Below are 19,951 nucleotides of genomic sequence, written 5' to 3' on the forward strand. Positions count from 1 at the left end.
GGAGAACCAGATGGTTTCCCTACATCAATGGCACAGCAAAACCAATGTTTTGCAGGTTTTTCTTTTTCAAAGTGTTGGAACACGGAGCATAGCCCCGCCCCTAACACCCACAAAAACGGTGGGCATGCCCATGGAAACGCTTTGAAAGCAGGCATACATCCTTAGGTCGGGCCTGCCGCCAATTTAGTGGATATCCACCATCTGAAAATTAATTATAGACTTACTTTTTCAAAGCGAAGACTGCAAAAATAATTTGATGGTGAGCGAGCATCAAATGATTTTTCCTCCCTACGGCTGCATGAAAGCATTTAGCACAGGTCTTCAACCTGTGGCCCTCCAGATGTTGTGGAACTACATGTCCTAGTATGCACTGACTGTTTTAGCATGCTCTTATAGGTAAAAATGTGGCAATGCTTGTTGGAACATGTAGTTTCACAACATCTGGAGGGCCACAGGTTGAAGACCCATGAAAGGGTCAGCAATGAATATACGTTGCTTATCGAGCAGGTCTGAATCCGGCTCAAAGTGCACAAGAGGGGTCAGCTGTGGTGAGTTTTGGGGCAGGAGTAAGGAGTATCATGTAGTTACGTAAGGTTGCTGATCTATAGATACGGCAGGAGCAGGGGTATACAAGCAGGGGTATACAAGCAGCGCTATTAACGCCGCCCGGCACTATTCTACTCAGGACGACTGAATTAAGACGACTACACCGCGCTGCGCATGCGTCAAAGATGACTTTATCAGCCGCTGGGGGATCACGTAATTCTCCTGGTCACGTGTCTCTCGTCGCTTTCTTTACGGCTGCCGCAAAGCACTGCTGGTGGGGCCCCGGTTGACGGAAGTAGCGGGTGAGTCCGGAATCTGTATGATCCATTCCACCTCTTATAGCCGTGTACCTGTTACCCCCTCACTGTACGTTAGCGCTGCCCGTGTCGCCTTCCTTCTGTCGGAGCTCCGCGTATCCCGCTCTGTAGTGCTCGGTAATGCTCACGCAGCAGTATCCCCGCCACCGCTAATATTAATAACAATGTGTCGCCCTGGCGCTGCTCACTGGCTGGGGCAAAGCACCGGCTGGAGCTGACCAGTGTTTACATATATAGGATTACCGTATCGTTTTTAACCAACCCAGTGATGACTTGCACAGGTTCTGTGGCTGCTGACCACATCCCTGCATCACGGTTGCCTACCTGACCCTCTCCATGAGGGAGACGATGCTCTGTTCCTGGACTTCCCTGGTAATGTAGGATTACCATCGCCTGTGGTGAAACACCTTTCTTATGAATTACCTAGCTCCCCACAGGTGATGGCAATCATACATTACCAGGGAAGACCAGGAGCAGAGCATATTCTCCCTGAAGGAGAGGGTCAGGTAGGCAACCCTGCCCTGCATGCCACCTAATCAGCCACAGAACCTGGGTATAAGCCATGCCTGGTCTAGTTTAGCGGGATTGCATGGTAAACCTATATCTATTACACTTTCATGAGCCATATATTCTGGCTTGAGTAGCAAGGGGTATGGGTGAAAACCGGACCAGGACAAGACCGCCGGACCAGACATCAAACTCTGCATTTTGGAGCTTGTAGCCTCCGGTCCGGGGGTTGTCCTGTTCGGGGGTGTCCTGTCCGGGGGGGCTGCCTGTCACCAGGGAGAGGAGCAGGGGGAGAATAAAGCCTCCCTGCATGGTCCGGGCATGTAGCAAAAACCGGACGGTCCGGACCACACAGGGAGGCTGTAATCACCCCTTCCCCATGTCCCTGGTGATAGCTATCACAGGGACCCCCCTGGACAAGACACCCCCCCGGACAGTACACCCCCCCGGACCCTACAAGCTCCAGACTGCAGATTGTGATGTCCGGCGGTCCGGAGTGTAGTCCGGTCTGGTTTTTACATAGTCCCAGTAGCAAGGTGTGCTGAGATTTGGGGACTAAGTAAAAACTGGTCCAGGGCAAGACCCTGGAATACTGTACTGGACATCACACTGCATTCCGGAGCTTGAAGTGTCCGTCCGGTCCTGTAGGTTGTCTTGTCCGGGGGATGCAGATTACAGCCTCCCCGTATGGTCCGGATCATTCTGGTTTTTGCTACATGCCCATACAGGCAGGTTTTTTTCTCTCCTTCCTCCTCTCCCTGGTGACAGGTGTCATAGGCAGCACCACCGGACAGGCACCCCCCCAGACCGGACTTTACCCAGCGTCTATCGGGCCACTTGTTGCTTCTGGTGCTGGAAACCAGCTGCATAGATAGTTGTGTGGCCCAAAATAGGCTGTTGCTCTACCTTCAGCTAATGGTATTTTCCATCAGTGCTGTGGAACACCATCATTTATATAATGTGTATAGTAAGCATGACCGATGTGTGTAATGAGCATCGCAGCCTTCCTTTGGCCGTGTTTGTGGCCTAACATTTCCCTAAATGTTCCCACCTTTGGGTCTGGTGGGTTGTGTTTTAAAGAAGAGCTCTTTCAAGCTTGTCTGGTTGAGTCTCTGTCCGGACATTAGACCTAGTCAATAGGCCGAAATACTGGTTGACGCATCATATAGTTGATGAGTTGTTTTTTTTTTTCAACTGCCTTCCATGTGAAATAGAGGTTGGAACAGTATAAAGTGTGCAAAGCGAATCTCCTTAAAATTAAGAAAACTCATATTGTTTTGGTAAATACTTAACTTTATTTATGAAGATTTACTGTTTACAGGGTAGTTACATACACTCAATAGTAAATAACATCTTGCATACGACAGTATTCATGCATTGATAAATTTTAATGTCATTGAAATGTTCATTGAACATGTTTAAAATGATGTCTTGATGCTTTCTATATTCGATGATGTATCGCCTCTATCTCTGTATTTCAAATATGCCTGTTTTTCCTTATCGTCATATATACTCTTATTTAAAAAAAAAAAAAAAAAAGTTTATTTTATAATTTTCACATCTATTTTCATTCACTTGGCACTTAAAAGGTTAACTTTGGTGAAGCGATAAAAAGCCCAATTCAGCTTGGCACGGTAATCTGCAAACTTCGGAGCTTACCCATCAACTGAGATGCCGCTCGCACCCCGCTGCCGATTCCCATCGGTAACATGCGAGGGGATGTTTAACGAGAACACATCATTTGGCATGCCTCTGCTGCAGGAGAAATCATTCGATAATCAACGGCCATCGAATGATTTCTCCTGCCTTCACAAATAGAAGTCAGTGAAAATGGACCTTTTATTTGGGTGCGCCTGGACGAAGATGGTGCAGACGGCTGACTTCCTGTGTCGTCAGCCGCCACCCCTGGGAGGCATTGGCCCACCTGCGTTCGCATGGGGACGCCGGTGTTTTCCTGGACACACCCACAGCTTTTGTGGGCATGCCCAGGAAATGCTGTGTGTCCCCCTGCCCACATCTCGCCCTGATGCTTGCGACTATGCAAGTCGCCGAATCCATTAGCAAAAGGGGGCTGCACATGCTCATAATAAAGCATGTGCAGTCCCCAAAACATCGGAACGGGGCTAAACTCACTATATTGTGAGTCATCGAGAATCACCGCCAAAGTTCCCAGTGATAATGCACCAGCCAATTAGCCCCTAACTGTCATTTTTGCCAACCCCAGGCTGTATCTTTACAGTTGGGAGCTGATCGGCTGGCACATTTTAACCGGCCACTTCATCCCTTTACCAGGCTTAATCCTTTGTTGCATACTGTTGCAAATTTGCTACATACCCATATACATAAGGTATACCATTACATAGTGTATCAAATTTGCTACAGAGTGGGGGTTTTCTTTTAAATCTTTTATTTTTTGCCAGTGATATTATTTTTTCATTATTTTCCTTGTCAGTACAATACACAAAAAGCAAAATATAAATATTTTAAAATAAAATTAAGCAATGAAGGCTGCCCCTGTATTCCTGAGTGCTTCATATAAGCTGATGTAACACATTCCAAGGTATATACTAATCCCTTTTGTCACCAAAGTTAAATTTAGATTGATTGATGGCTTCTGTCACTGTCACCAAAGCTGGATTTGGAATCCCATGTACAGTTTAGTGTCTGCGTCCAGCTTATTACATATTTGTGTACAATGTCAAATACAGGTTTAACAACAGATCTTACTTCCTGTGTTTCTGCCCTTAGATTGTGCCTCTGGATTGGGCCATGAGACCGCAGGCATCTGTGGCTGGTAAAGTCTTCATCCAGAGAGACTACACCAATGGCACTTTGTGTCAGTTCCAGACCAAGTTCCCCTCCGAGCTGGAGACCCGGGTATGTGTGAGAACATAGCTATGTAAGCTACCTGGCTGTATGTCATCCAGGTTATAAACAATCGGAAAACCTGTAAATCAGGATGCTGCCGTCTGTATCAGTTATGTCTATTCTGTATTTGTATGTCGTAGCGCTGTGCAGTGTTACCGGTTTGCTTTCTGTAGTCTTTTAGATAACCCAAAGAGCGACATTAAGGTGGTTGCTGAAATGTCATTTAGCCTGTAATTGGGGGAGAATTTCTCCTATGAGCATAACCTAAAACATCATGTACTATATAAGTTACACAAACTCTGATCACCACCCTGGATTTTGCTGCACGTGTTCTGCGCTGGCTGTAACTTTTTGTCATTTATGAAAGTGCATAATTCCTTTCTATTTGTATTCTTATGGGGGTAATGTGCCAGGAAGGTTAAAGGTTTGCATTTCTGTAAATGTGACTACATAAACCCCACTCCTTACTGCCGTTTCGCTGTATTTTGTTAACTATCGCACATGGTATTACAAGACTGGCAGATTAGTTACCTGTATGCTCAATCTTAACCACTTATATATGCGCTGTCATTTGCAGACTCCTTCTAGCTCCCTAGCCTTAGCAAGACCAACTTGAGGGTAGTTAGTGGTTTGCAGTCGTTACACTTGTCATAACCATCACCAGCCATGATGTAATATTCTGATGTATGACAATCACTCCATTTAAAGTCTGTCAATCCAAATGTAATCAGTGTGCGTCGTTATTTACTTAAAAACTGCATGAGTATAATCAGACACAAATTCAATAAATCTGATGTAATATAAAAATATATATATATATATTTAATGTACCAAGGGGCAGGACAAATCCCAGCGTCCAAGTAGCCAATACAGCTAAACAGTTGCTACTGGCTCCTAACTTCGAGGTGTTCTTTCTTTTGGCTGATGTCATTATGTGCACACTGGCACTTTTTTTTTTTAAACCGGCTGGGTTATTTTTTTTTTTTTTTTTAAACCTGCTGAAATATTAATTTATTATACATATGTAGAGTAAGTCATTGGTGCTCTAACACCTCTGCAGCAGGGGCTGCCATGTTAGATGGGTGGAGCTTATAGACTGATAATAACGGCTAACCAGGCCTCACAAACCAACTTAACCACAATTTACATTTCTCCTCGGATGGGGCCAGTGATGTCAAAGTAGCTCAAATGACTGTATTCTCAGCCGTTTGACCAGCTTGAGAATCCATTAGGTCACTGTACTAAGGATTTGGTAGCATCATCAGCTGCATGTGATGGAGTTGATTGGGAAAGTAGAACGTTAGTTTTTATTATCCGTCTATGTAGCACCAAACAATGTATTATATTATGATTCGTATATGCACACTTACGTTTTGAGGATTGTGTGGTCCTTTAAGGAAATTCTAGTGAAAATGGTCCGATTATGAAATCATTGTTGGCTGCGGTGTGAATGTCTGGCTGGTGTATTTAACCTGAGTGGGTGATAGTGACGGGTATGTTCAGTTTCCTAAGAGTTTGCCCATTTTCTGCAGTGTCAAATGATATTTCTGAAGGAACTGCTGACTTGGATCCAACACTTAGGAGCTTTTTGTTCACGATCGGATTTGCAGGGTTTATTTTCCCCCGGTAACATTGCAGGGCTGCTTATTTAGTTTGGGAGGCATTGAAACGTTGAGTTGTGTGTTATCATCTTTGTGCCTCTGCGGAAGGATTACGCTGACATGCAATCCTGACAGAGCTCCTATTCATCAGCCGGGGATTGTTCTGAGGTAATCAGTAGCATGTGAGCGGGGCTGAGATAGTGCTGAAGGTGGAGCTGTACATTGGAGGCTATAAATGTGATGCAGTGTATTACAGAGCACAATGCTGGGGCAGATAGCCCATGTTCTAGCTTTCCTGCTACAGTATCCTTTTGGAAGAGAAGTACTGGAGGAGTAACTGCAAGTTTTTGCCTCAGACTTGTAGTGTGCATTGTAGCACCCTGTTCCTTCTTTCTCAGTGAGGAAGGCATATTTCAATGTTAAAGGGCGGCTTATTTCAATGTAACGGAACGTCACATATTTAAAAAAAACCTCACTGGGAACATGGTGCCCTCATGTGGCATAGCCTCCACTTCTCTCTTTACACACCTGTACCTAACTTTAAATTAAGCCAGATGAGGATCATTCTCTAAAATAGCATACACACTGGGTGTTCTTGCCCAGCATGTATACACAGCGATGATGGGGAAAATCGGTGGAATGAAATCGCTCACTGCATACACACTAGATAGCCAAATACCCCGCCGCTCATCTGCTGGTAATGATACTGGAGGCGCATCGCTGGCCCATACACACTGAAAGCAGCTCAAATGGTAGACGTGAGCTGCTTTCAGCCCAAAATCACCCAGTGTGTATGGGCCTTTACACTTCTAGCTGTTGTCTGACAGGAGATGCAATTACCAAATCTCATAGCCCTTACAGCTTCCAGCATTCTCTGCCCATTATCAGGTGGGGAAAGGGAATTGGAACGGATGTCCCTGTAAGATGTGAAAGAGCTGAAACGCCGATTCTCACAGGATCCGGTTAGCATGCTTGCAGTCAGAATGCCTGCAATCGCAATACAGATGCCAGTATCCCAACACAGATCTGAAGGCCAGTGCCAGGAACCTGACATCGCTCCCAGGGCAGGCACCAGAGCGATGACTGTCAGCGTTTTGATCGGACGTATACTGAGGAGGGGTAAGGGCATGGTTTAGGGTTAGGATGCTGGGAGTAAGGTTTAGGGTTAAGGCACTAAGGGGGTACAGTTAGGGATGGGCTTAAGGGGGGGTGATAGTTAGGCACTAAGGGGAATGGTGAGGGTTAGTGGGGTGGGGGATGTACTCTGACCACAGGCATCCCAAGCACTGGGATCCTGACACCATCCCACGCTAATGGTCTGTGCTACAATGTATGGGTTTGCCGCACTTTGTTACTTGAGGTAAAGCTGTGATCTTTGTACCTACTTTCCCCAAAAGTTATTTGATTTAAAGAATGCAGCAAATATTCCTTTGGGTAACAGAGAGCAATAGCATGCATTCTGTAGTGACAAATGTAAATAAAATCAAGTTTTGCCTGAGGATGATTTGTATGTTTTTTTTTTTTTTTTTTTTTTTTTATCACTAATAAAGAAAATATTTCCGTCAGTCTAGAAAGGGCTGCACACTGTCCTTATTTCTGTTTCCTAGTACTATATATGTGTGTACGCCATTAGCTGTATTCTACAATTGATGCCGGTAATGTGATCCTCGGCTTTCCTCTATATACAATGGGAACAGTGATCGATATAGGCCGAGGGGTAATGCAGACGGTATCGGGTCTCCCGCCATTCACTTGCTGTGTTGTCTCTCCACATTCCACATCCTCTCTCGTTGCCGCCTCAGGGCGTCTCAATATCCCATGCATAAAACTAATATTTTTCTGTACGAGATCCAGGGCTGATTTGATTTTGTTGGCTCCGGTTTGAGCTAAAAATGAAACGGCCCAGCCCCTGTCTTCTGCAGGTCAGGTCTCCAGTCCCGATCTCTTTGGTATATGTCCTACCACACAGAGAGCTATGTCCTGTGCCTGTGTGGGAGTGTTTATATAGGAATGTATATGCATGCACACGGTGATCAGAGGTTATATGCACAGAGAAGGGGGGGGGGGGGTCATGTTAAATGGAAGTATTGCTGAAGTGTCATTTTGGGAAAGTGATAACTATTTATCCTACTAAGAGGAAGAACAGCACAAAACCTTTGCAGATGATCCTCCAAACATTAACCCAATTAGCAGGTTGTTATGGCTTCTGCCGGTAATTTATGGAGCATATTACCCCTGCATGATGCATACATCCTCACTACTCCTTAAGGGTATTTCTATAGCTATGAGGAATACAGATAGTCTCTGGTGGTTTGTGGGTGTACTGCTAAGAGGGCCCCTTTTGGAAACTCCCCTGATTTATAGCAGGGGGGGGGGAAAGACCCCTTGGTGCAGAATTTTTTTTTCTAGTGGCTCGGAGCTGATGCGTGGTTCTCCGCAATGTAAGTAGCGTGTTTTACCACACAGCACATGTGCAGAAGCAAGGTTACTCCTTTATGCTTATCTATGGCTGATGCTAAGCCAGATTGAGAATTGCTGGATTGGTCATAGCGTGGAATGGGCGTTCTGGGTCAGAACAAGTCGGCAGCCATGTGATTGCACGGAAATATTCCATCTTGTGTAAGTGTCGTGGGCCTGTGGCTAAGATGTCTCTGTGGAGATGGGAAGCCTGATTCAGTATCATGGGGCTGGTGGGAGTGTCTGTACTGATTATGACTGATACGGCTCTGGATGGCAAAACAGCAGGCTTCCCGCTTAATGTGAAATGGGGCATATTAAGTTCTAGTCTTATTGTGGCGATACATCTGGGCAGATCCTACATTTTTGTATCTTTAAGCACATGCACAGCGCCTCCAAAAAGCTGTTTCTGAGAGGTTAGAAAGGGGCTACAGGATACTACTGCGCATGCATGGGCTGCTGATTGTTTATGTGTCAGGGAAATCCTGGTGAATGGCGTAGAAAGTAGCCCATAGGTTATGTGAAGATAGAATTTCTTGGTAAGTAAAGCAACCCCCATGGAAAACTGAGGGTGAAAAACACCTGGCTATCTGCAGCGGTGCTCTGTAATACATCAGGGAATACTTCATATGTTCAAGTAACACAAATAAAGCTGGTGTCTTTGGAGATAGAAATAAATACTACCCCAAGGTAGTGTATCTGGCTTCCGCCTTTTTTTTTTTTTAAAGGTTGGATTTTTATACAGGACCTCACAAACGGCACCCTTCTGGTGCACTGAAGGAAACCCTAAAAATATTGATGTATGACCCTTTCCATTGGACAGCTCAACCACTCTACTGGTCCGCGTCTGCGCAATGCCCGCCCTGCACACTGTAGTGACTCAGTGACTATTATTGCTTACTCACCTTTTATTTTACTGAAAAAAAAAACTATTTGAGTGGGTATTTATTCTCATCTGTCTCCTCCTGTGTTTCCTTCTTTAGGTGGACAGACAGCAGTTTGAGGAGACCGTGCGGACGCTGAACAATCTGTATGCAGAGGCAGAGAAGCTAGGGGGCCAGTCCTACCTGGAGGGCTGCCTAGCCTGCCTCACCGCTTACACCATATTCCTGTGCATTGAGACGCACTATGAGAAGGTGGGTGTGCCCGATGTCCTACCGCAAGGCCAGTGCGGATTATGGCGCGCGACTAGTCCAAACTGCGCTAAAGGAAGCCCCCTAGCCGCCTCCTTGACTTCATTTAAACTCATCCGGATTAGTTTATTCTCCTGAAGAATTAAAGCTTAGTGCGGATATAAAATGAGCCGTTTTTATTCCCGGTAAGCTGTGTTTAAATTAGTTTTTTTGGAGAATGAATCGAGACCTTTCAGCAGCTCCTAGATGAAATAGTTTGCCACGTACAGACAGATCCTGGATTTATTTATTCAGCCAGGGCTGCCCAGACTCTGGTAAACCCCCTCCCTGCCATTAAGTAGAAGACGACCGTGCTCCCATCTACACCCACTTTGCCGCCCGACACCAAAGTGGTTAATAGGCGGCAGTCTGTGTTCTCACCCTGACCGTAAATATTGGGGCTTTGGACAGCTCTTCCTAAGTGCTAAGAGAAAGCGGCTGATTTGGATGAATTCACCTCTGTGAGAGGTATATAGTGTAAGCATACAAATGTGTTCCTAGGCAGAGGGGTTATGTATTTATCCCTCTCCCTGTGGATTAACCCGTGTGCTGCCGTTATGTTCACTTGTGCTCAGATCAATTCTGGTAACACTGGATACCCCCGTCCCCTCACAAAACACAGTTGTGACATTTCTATACATCTAAAAGTTACCTTGGTGTGATGCAAGCCATGGTCTTTGCTAGTACTTCATTGGTGGCTTCCTTCTGCAAACCATATCAGTCCTATCCCATTTGTCTCATACTACACAGGCACAGCCCATTACAGATACAGGATTAGTAAGCGCGCACCTGTTGCCCTCACCCGAAGGACAGAGCCACTGCAGGAATCTGGGTGTAGGGTGGCCCTGGGTTTGTAGCTGGCTGATAATGGCAGCCAGGCATTAGCCAGCACCTGACAGCTTGGCTTAAAGGTTTCCTGGGAACAAGGTTCAGGACTCCTGTAGCTGAACACGTTGACAGGTGATAGGCCAAGTGGAAGTGGGTTTAGGATAGAATCTATATTATTTTTATGGAGAGGATCCGGATGTGACATCAGGTGAGGGCGGACGTTACGTGATGCCTTTACAGCTTTATTATTATTTTACTTTTATGTTTGTTTTTGGTTCTTTTTGGGCTGCATTGTTCCTCCACGGGCTCTTTGTATTTTAATGTAGTTTATTTGTGGCCCTTCTGCTGCCTGCTGGGGTACGCAGTATGTCAGCTGATTGCTGATTTAAATTTTATTGTTTTATGCACTATTGGAGGAAACCGGTTCTGCTCTATGATGTGTGCAGGAGGCATGCTCACCATTACTGTGTGCCCGTCCCCTCGGGTTCCTATGACTTTATGACCTTTTATATAATGTATACTCCCCTCCCCTTATCTTCCAGGTTCTGAAGAAAATTGCTAAGTATATCCAGGAGCAGAATGAGAAGATTTATGCCCCCCAAGGTCTGCTGCTGACTGACCCCATAGAGAGGGGTCTCCGAGTGGTATCCTTTGCTGCATTTTACTACCAATGGCTTCTGCAGAGCCATGTAAAGGGCAAGTGAGCCGAGAGACAGTTATGTCAGATCCGTGGTGGAACACTGGTACTATTTAAGCAGCTGGTCGCTGAGTTCTCTAGCATTTATTTTTCTGTATGGTGTATTATAATGTCATTATAAAATCCTAGGAACCCATTCTCTACACAGTGCAATTTCAATCAGTGTACTATGACAGGCAGATTTCCTAAAACCCCACAGATGTGTAGAGACCCTATTCCATGCCCATGAATGAATGCTTAAAATACATTGTGCCTTATACGTAATCAGCGTATTTTATACCAGCCCATGGCCCTCTTTAGGAGTCTGTGCGCTCATCCAGCTTTTCCCACCTTTGCCGTATTACAGCAAGGAGCCAACAGCAGACAATCTCTCCTGTAGTGACATGACTGTGGTAACAGGACTGGCCTGCAAATATGGAGTCATGGTCTGTATGTGTGGACAGGATTGTCAATACAGGAGAGAGGAAACGAGTGGAACATGGGTTCTGTCTCAGTACAGGCCTGGGCAACCTGTGGTTTTGCAGGTTTTATAAAACTACAAGCTGCTGCATGAGATCGCTGAAGGCCATCTATGTTTGTAGATGTGAACAGAAGATAGCTACTATCAGGCATGGCCAAACTGTGACTCTCCAGCTGTTTTGAACTACAAGTCCCGTCATGCCTTGCCACCGTTTTAGCAAAACGGTGGCAAGGCATGATGGGACTTGTTTCACAACAGCTGGAGGGCCATAGTTTGCCCATGCCTGTTCTCTATATAGTCTTCTAACTGCTTTAACAGAGGTGACTGATGGTTTTAAATGACACATCTCACAGATCTCCTTCAAATTGGCAAGAATAAACACTGATTCTGTTGGCCACCATTCTGAACAGCAGGATCCAACCTGTTTGTTGTGTCTATTCTACTGATCACTAGAAGATGGCCCAAGGTGTCACTCGGCAGCGGCGTTCTTTCTCACACAGCTAAAAGCTCTATTACATGAGGTTGTGTAAAACCGGTGCAGCTTCTGCACGTTCTATTAGAGGGGCTGTTCAGCTAAATCTCCATGGCTCCAGTGTTCTAGGTCATATTCCTTGACATCATTTGCAGATTGAGATCACAATTTACGAGGACAGAAGCCTGACCGGAAGATAGGACAGGTATGTCACATGCCACGGCTTCATAGGTTCTGTAGATCTGTTTTACTGCAGGACAAAAGATATGAAACTAGTCATCGAAGAACTATTTGTTCATCGTGAAAGGGTCCCAATGTACAACAGGACACCTCAGCTATCAGGTGCTTATAATGATGGAAATATAGGCAGCTATGTGATGTCAGGCCACAGCTTATAATGATGGCTTTTACTGGATGTAGAAGATTAAAAAGGGATAAAGTGTTTAGACTTCAATTACTGTTCCCAACTAGCAGCGCTGTTAGGGGGGTAGATGGGGAGAAGCGTTATTATTGCAGTTGTTAGCCGGTGCTGCTTCCTCCCCCACCCCCCCACATGTATGTAGAAGTGAGCTCAGCATTTCTAACCACAAGATTGTGCACCAATGTGAGGTGCAGTGTATGCAGATGGTTCCAACACCTGCAACTAAGGGTATGGACCGCTGCAGATGTCATAGCCCATACACCACAGCAGGGACATCGCTGTCCCTGGGTTCAGTAACTGCCTGCTTCGGGCTGCACAGGACATCTCGCATGAGTAACAACATCTTGCACATGCCTAGTGAGCTTACCCTGAGGAGCGACCGCGTATCAGTACTAGGCTGATGCACTGTCATGGGTCTGACTGTGACACCAGTTTTCACCCCCCCCTACGGCTTCCAAGATGTCAATGCATCTCGGCGCTCCTGCTTTTCTTCAATAAAGAAAGGTAACATTCTACCCGCGCGATAGGTGCAGGTAAAATATATTTGCCCCATTGGTCTTCAAGGTACACTAACCGTTCATGTCACCTATGGCATTTTAAAGATTTGACAGTTGGTGATTAAAGTTGCCCCCTTGCCAAGGCGTCCCCGAGGATCAAGAGGTCTATTTACTAAGCCCTGGAGAGAAAGTGGCTAGAGATAAAGTACCAACAAACCAGCTTGTGTACTTTTTATTACATACAGCCTTTGACATGGTAATAGCTGATTGGCTGGTACTTTATCTACCTCTCAGGTTTAGAATGTAGACCCAAGAGTTTGGGAACTACTGGTTTAGGTGAATTGACCACCGAGCTAGTGCAGTTCTGATCAGTGAAATTTAGTAATTCTATTTCACATGTGATGTTTCTGTAGGCAACCAATCAAAACGTACTACTGCTACGTATCTGTTTAGCACCATCTAGAAGATCATATATATCAGCTGATTGGTTGCCCATAGCAACATCCCATCTGAAATACAACTCCCATCTTAGTACATTTCCCCCAATGTGTTCTGTAGGAATGTGTAATACAGGCTTACACCTTCATGTATGACGAGGTAATCTGCTAGGGTGCGGTACAGGGGTCCGACAGTCGGGATCCGCTCGCCACCTATTCTATTCTCCCACTATGGGGGTCGTGGACCCACACGAGGGAAAATAGCCGGTGGCCGTCGGGAACCCGGCTGTCTGTGTTTTGACAGTTGGGATCCTGACGTCTAGTAAATGCCTGTCGGGATCCCGTCCGGCACCCATCTGCTATTACAGTCTAGATTTGAAGGCTATTCATGCTTGATTGTGCACAGGAGTCTCAATAGAACCTCGATGATTTTGATTTGAAACATCTGGACTCATAGATATCCTTACAACCTGGACTGCAATGATCTGAGTTTTAGAAACTCTCTGGTTTTAAGTTGTCAGAAGTGATACATGATCATTCCCAACCTAGGACCTTCTTCTGACTGACCATCAGATGCCGCCGTCCGACCCCCTCGCACGGCTGTGAACGCATGACCCCCCCGCACGGCTGCGAATGGATGATTTACATAATCATCCATTCGCAGACGGGGAGAAATCATTTGATGGTCCCCGACCATCGAATGATTTCTCCCGTGCACGCAGTTCAGAGAGACCTATATAGTCACTCTAAACTGCGGGCGCTCTGTGCAAGAACAGGGTGGGCAGCTGGCATCTGGTGATGTCACCTGCCCGCCCCCCACATGTCCGTCACGGCCTCATTAGCCTGGGAACGCCCATGGAAAGCTAGGCATTCCCATATGCTAATGGTGCTGCCCGGCACCTTCTGCTCGGCGTGTAGGGTGTGTATAAGGTCCATATTACCAAGGAGAGAGATAATGGAAATGATCTGTACTTCTAATAAACAATACAGTTGAATCTGTATTTTAATGACGGTACAACATACTTTTATTGTTGTCTCTTACTGTGATTGTCAGTTTGCACGCTGAGTCCGTATCTGTAATGACTTCATTTGCTTTGTGTCTATTTATGTATCTAGGTGAGCGACTTCTGCGCTGTAAATACTCTCCACCGCAATCACCGTCCTCCCCAACATTCCTTCAGTTGCCATTCCTGTGTCTGCAGTGCACCCTTTCATGATTTCTCCAAATTGTGCCCCGTGGACGCCGTGCCAATCTATGCCCCTGCCAGCGTGCTCTCTCTGGCTGATCCTTCACTCGGCCAGGCTACGAGGAGAGACTGGTGAATATGGCTCCGCAGGAAGGGGCGTCCGTGGAGAATCTCTGCGTAGTGCCAATGTTGTGAACGCTGTACGGATCTCCCACTATGCTGCGGCATCTTCCTTGGCAGGCCCCTTTGTATTCTAGTAGCTGTAGAGTGGATGTGGTAGATTGTAAGGATGGAAAAGGACAATAGTATGAAGAAATTCATTTCATGGCCCAGGATTTGGCGTATTGTAATGGATGGCGGGTGGTGTGTGGGGGATGGACCTCACTTTTCTTATGGCCGAATGTCAGTCATCAGTCCTATAAGGGCTGAATGTATTACTCTACAGAGGCGATCCCTTCCCTTTATATATAATTTCTATTAATTAAACAATTGTCATTCCCTCTTATTGCCCAACCGAATAGTGTGTATTTTTCTTTACTTTATAATAGCTGCTCTCACTTTTGGATATGATGTTTATATTGTACCTCTTGTTTTTATATTGTACCAGAAGAGGACATTGGATTTCTGACTTCCCCGTGTTCTGCTTGAAAGTCAGAAATGTCATTAACAAAACTGATATCTTGACCTAAACAACATTTTGTTATTTTTTTTTTTATCACATTTCGGATCTCCAAGTTGACTGCAGCCCACATATGGATAAGGAACATCTGTGTAGGAGCATAGGCGCGTGATGTTGACGCATCTGACACCAGGCAGTGCAGTGTTTGCGGCCATTGGCAATTCTGAATCCTACTCGGCCACACTAGGTTCAAGCCGCTGGTAGCGGAACAGCTCAGCCATTGGCTGTGTGGAAGATCTGGTTGTCTCTAGTAATCCTCCGCTCATGCTATTGGAATCTTCCATCTTGTGTATATTAAGTCATGTAACAAAGTGCTTTTATGTATTGGATTTATTATAAATAAACATTTAATTTATAGAGAAATTGTGGAATCTGTCATTTACTTGTAATATCACGGTGATTATTTTTAAGAAGGTTTTTCCATACACATTTGAATGATCTTGCAGAATGCAGTGACCCCGTACACCGTAACCCAGTCGCCTCCAGTAATTATATAACTTTTCCCAACCTTTTCTCTCCCGTACCCCTTGCTTATGCTTTTCATTTACGCGTACCCCCTCTTCTCAGTTTGAAATATCCACAGTACTTCCGAGTGGAGTGAAAGTGAGCCCATGCGCACCCCAGGTTGGGAACTGCTGATACAATAGATCAACACAGGCAAAAGATTGACACATGCAAAGGGTAACATTAGTTTTGTTGTCATTTTGTAGATTTATGGGGGTATTTCCAACGCCTATTCAATGCTGCTCTTTTTACACTTTAAATTCAATCACACATACTTACCTTGTCCAGTGCTGTCATCTCTCTCTCCCACTGCAGTGACCGCTGCTGAGTGAGCACGCTATTCTACAGCGGAGACGGGAACCCAGTCACAGGGTCTCTGTCTCCACTACAGCGGCAGCCTGTCAGTGCTAGGTGAGCAGCGGCAGAGATGACCATGCTGGATCAGGTGAGTATGTGTGAATGAATTTAAAGTGTAAAAGGGATGTGTATTAAAGTTATACATTTCTGGGTGTGCCTTGTTATTTACATATTCTTTTTACAGGTGAACTATGGGACCCATCTGGCACATGAATGCCCCCCCCCCTTCCGCATGCTGGATCTTGTAGTTCTCCTGTATGAAGTAATGTGTTTTTAAACATGGGGACTTCCCATGGATGGGGACCCCCCTTTAATGGGGGGGAATCCGCCTGGTGATATAGATCTTATAGTGTATACCAGGCATGTCCAAACTGCGGCTCTCCAGCTGTTGTGAAACTATACATCCCAGCATGCCTTGCCATAGTTTTAGCTTTCCATAATAGCAAAACTGTGGCATGGCCTGATGGGATTTGTAGTTTCGGTACTTATTAAATGCACCCCATTTTTTCATACCCCTACTATCCATCTACGCATGGAGTTGATTTTATATAGTGTGGCGAGCGCAGCGAGCCACCGTGCCCGAAGCGTGGCGAGCCCCGCGAGGGGACGCGGTCTCATAAGAAAAACGGGAGCCCAGATATTACATAAGTACCGTAGTTTCACAACAGCTGGGGGACTGTAATTTGGACATGCCTGTGTATACCCTCCGCAGGTCATCAAGGTTAAATATTAGAAACTATTTAAGTAATGTTCTTCTTTACTGCCTAATGTCTAAGAGGATTTTTCCTAGTTAACTAGATGGGGGAATGGTGAAGAGAGATCTGAATATCAACACATTTTTCACTAGTAGAGGGAGCTTTTCCCGATCGTCCGTTTTGAATCCTGATCTCTGGAACACTGGCTGGGGCACAATTTTTAAGATGGCAATTTTTAAGAGTTTTGTTTAGCATCTTCTAGAAAATAATAGATATTATCTCATTGGTTGCTGTGGGCAACATCTCATCTTCAATGGAACGCCCATCTAATACCCCTTTCACACCAGCCTAAATTCCTGGGTTGAGTCCGGGAACAACCCGGTACTAGCGCTGGTGTGAAAGGTTCCCGGGACAAAATACCGGGCTAATTTGCCGGCAAAGCAACTCCTGCTAGGTAGCAGGGTTGTTCCCGGGGACCTGGTGGGTGTGAATGGGGTAGGGTATATTTACCCGGGTTGCCGGCCCTCGGTGTCCTGTCCGGCCAGGAATTGATGCAGGCGGCGGGCGCAAATGATGGGACAGGCGGTGGATGATGATGACGCAGCTCTCCGGCGGCAGTGAGGGCGCCGAAGAGCTGTGTCCTCTTCATCCGCCGCCTGTCTCGTCATTTGCATTGCCGCCTGTGTGGATCCCCGGCCTGCACAGAGGACAAGCAACCAGGGTGAGTATTCTCCCCACCTCCGCAGCCGACTGCCCAAGGCCATCCCGCCGACTGCCCACCTCCTCCCCGCCCCCTTCACACACCAGAAAATGCAGGGACTTTTTTCTGGTGTGAATGGGTCCAAACCTGGGAATGTCCCTGGAACTGAATTCCCGGGTTTGCCCCTGCATTTCTGGTGTGAAAGGGGTATAAGTGAATTTACCCCTCATTTTTAGTTTAATAAGCAGTTTGCAACCGCTGCACAGGAGAACCTGGAAGACTAATTCTGATAAGTGCAACTTATTGAATTAATAACTGATTTATTCCGTTTTATATTTAACCAATGTAGAGGAAATTGTTGTGAAGAAAGTAGTGCCACAGCAGATTTCGTCTTGGCTGTTATCTATCTAGTTATATTATCTCAGTATTTTATTTTCTATTTGGATAATAAGCACAGGTAAAAGATGGTGCCTCCATGCATACTGAAGGAGAGAGACCAATACACCATGATACATACCCTAGGCACCTAGTAAAGCCTACTGACTCACTTCATAACACTATATTAGTGGCTGTCCAGATCCGTGGTATAAAACTGGATGGACCAGTGGAACGATGACTAATCTGTTTTCTTGTCAGAAACTTTGCGGGAACCTTTATGGGTTAGTTTTTCAGTCACACTCATTAAGTGCATGACATGCCAGTAGTAGGTGTCTCCTGCAAACTAGATCTGTGATTATATCCATAAGCTTATAAAATACATGTCCTCTTAGTTGTGCTGCCAGGTTCCCCTATCAATCCGTGCAACAGAGCTTTTTTTTTTGGTGGGGCTACTGGTGGCAGCCATCTTGTTGGAGCTGTGTTAAAAGAAAATAGCAGTGAAGAACTCTCACTGGCCTGTTAGCTAGTTCTCATTATACTGTCATTAGTCTTTACCTCTTTTGGGGAAACCAATAAAATAATCTTTATGGTTTCTGTGGAGGAGATCTGGTTGCTCTGGTTTCCTCCCACATGCTAGTGATCATACTTGCCTATATTGACAATTTCCTCTCCGAGAGAAAACCCAGTGGGAAGCGACAGGGTGGGCTAATGACCTCATTAGGGCCCCCCCCCTCCTGGAATAGGGTGATTTTAGGATCCACGCCCCCCCCCCCCCCCTCTTGTCGGTATTTCGCCGGTCTCGATTCCGATGCTAGAGAATGGCGGTGGTGGCCTCCTCTAGCATCCTTAAAACGTTTTGCTCTTAAGGGCAGACATTTTGTGAGGGATATATTGGGCCAGATGTATCAATCTTAAAAAAATCAATCAGCTCCAAACTATCATGTTACAGACTGGGTTTGAAAAATTACATTTAGGAACCAATTGAATGGCTGTTAATCAGGTGAGCTGCCATTGTTCAAAACTTATTTTTATTAGTTGAAAGTTGGGATATAACATAAATAATGTTATGTAGATGATAATAATAAGAAGAAGAATAAGTACAGACAATACTGGGGCTGTTCCATATTGTCTGGAAAAAGTTGCCCATAGAAATACATTGGGCAATAAATTATAGAAATATTTTTATTACCGTTGACATTGTAACATATTAAAAGACACAAAAAAAATCTATATTTCTGCTATGTTTTTCTATGTTCTATAAAGCGTCAGTGAGCTGTGCAGTGGTGACCTGAGGGATCAGATTCTCCGTCCTGTATCAGAATACAGATTCCCTAGCATGTTGAGACAATGGCCGTTGTGTCTGGGTCAGGGCATCCCAGTCGTCTCATTTACAGGCCGCCCTCCAGACATCAGCACGGGTTAGATTACAATGCCTATTATTGGGGGGTCCTGAGAGTCCCCTTTCACTGACAGTTTTGCTTGGTTAAACGCGGGTAATTCAAGTTGTATCCCGATGGGGCTGTGGGAACACTGCTTCTGTGTCTGGGCTGCACATAAAGGAATCATTATGAACTGACAGGACCTCACTCAAACCACTTATACATTCATCAAGATCCTTTTATATGGTGCCGGTCACTACCCTGTGGCTAACAGATGACATGCATATGGCACTTGTCAGCACATGGAGGCCCTCGCAGATGCTGTTCTCTTACCTGGACCCAGTGCTTCATTCATGATGTGGAAATGTTTGGGAATACAGGAGGGATGCAGCCAGGACTGCAGCAAAATGGCAGCTATTGTAGATTTCCCCACAGCGATGACAGCGGTCATCGCTGTCCATAGATGCTGGGCATAATGGCTCAGTGTGTATGGACACACTGGTCACACTGAACATCTCTATAGCCCTGGTCTACTTACGCCAACCCCCCTATGATCATTTGACAGAGGGATGATTAATTTATATATAGACAGTGCCAGATTAAGCCTTCGGGGGGCCCCCTTGCACTTGTCATTACTGGCCGCACACTGCATGGGAGAATATTACACTGTCAAAACACAGAGTAAAGGCAGTATAAACTTGGTCAATGGGTAACTGCATATATATATATATATATATACACACGCACATACACATAAATACATACCATATGAAAAGCCTGTGTTTGTCCCTC

General features: G+C 45.5%; 2 protein-coding genes across 6 annotated transcripts in view; both read left to right on the forward strand.

The window, feature by feature from the left end:
- The first annotated feature begins 717 nt into the window (after positions 1–717).
- On the forward strand, positions 718–15,509 carry GOLGA7 (golgin A7). 5 transcript variants are annotated; one of them, XM_083184751.1, is made up of 6 exons: positions 718–848; positions 4,119–4,247; positions 9,280–9,432; positions 10,839–10,940; positions 12,081–12,130; positions 15,203–15,509. In XM_083184751.1, the coding sequence occupies exons 2-5, from the start codon at positions 4,140–4,142 to the stop codon at positions 12,123–12,125; spliced, it is 408 nt and encodes a 135-aa protein (XP_083040877.1). In that variant the 5' UTR covers positions 718–848; positions 4,119–4,139; the 3' UTR covers positions 12,126–12,130; positions 15,203–15,509. The 5 variants fall into 5 exon arrangements, with proteins under 5 accessions (XP_083040877.1, XP_083040878.1, XP_083040879.1 ...); XM_083184752.1 differs by having other exon boundaries at positions 12,087–12,130; positions 14,397–15,509; XM_083184753.1 differs by having other exon boundaries at positions 12,087–12,130.
- A 568-nt stretch (positions 15,510–16,077) lies between these two features.
- LOC146073066 (uncharacterized) overlaps positions 16,078–19,951 on the forward strand; it is a 57,498-nt gene continuing 53,624 nt past the window's right edge. Inside the window, exon 1 of the mRNA XM_083180244.1 lies at positions 16,078–16,095. Coding sequence (XP_083036370.1) covers positions 16,078–16,095 — 18 coding nt within the window. The remainder of the gene's footprint in view (positions 16,096–19,951) is intronic.

This window comes from Crinia signifera, chromosome 4 (genome assembly GCF_055691185.1).
Source record: "Crinia signifera chromosome 4, ASM5569118v1, whole genome shotgun sequence".
Lineage (NCBI taxonomy): Eukaryota > Metazoa > Chordata > Amphibia > Anura > Myobatrachidae > Crinia > Crinia signifera.

Excerpts from the sequence above, each read along its gene's own strand:
- GOLGA7 (XM_083184751.1), top strand. The coding sequence starts at position 4,140 with ATGAGACCGCAGGCATCTGTGGCTGGTAAAGTCTTCATCCAGAGAGAC. Across the intron at positions 4,248-9,279 it reads CCTCCGAGCTGGAGACCCGG|GTGGACAGACAGCAGTTTGA; the intron begins GTATGTGTGAGA and ends TTCCTTCTTTAG. Across the intron at positions 10,941-12,080 it reads TAGAGAGGGGTCTCCGAGTG|ATTGAGATCACAATTTACGA; the intron begins GTATCCTTTGCT and ends CATCATTTGCAG.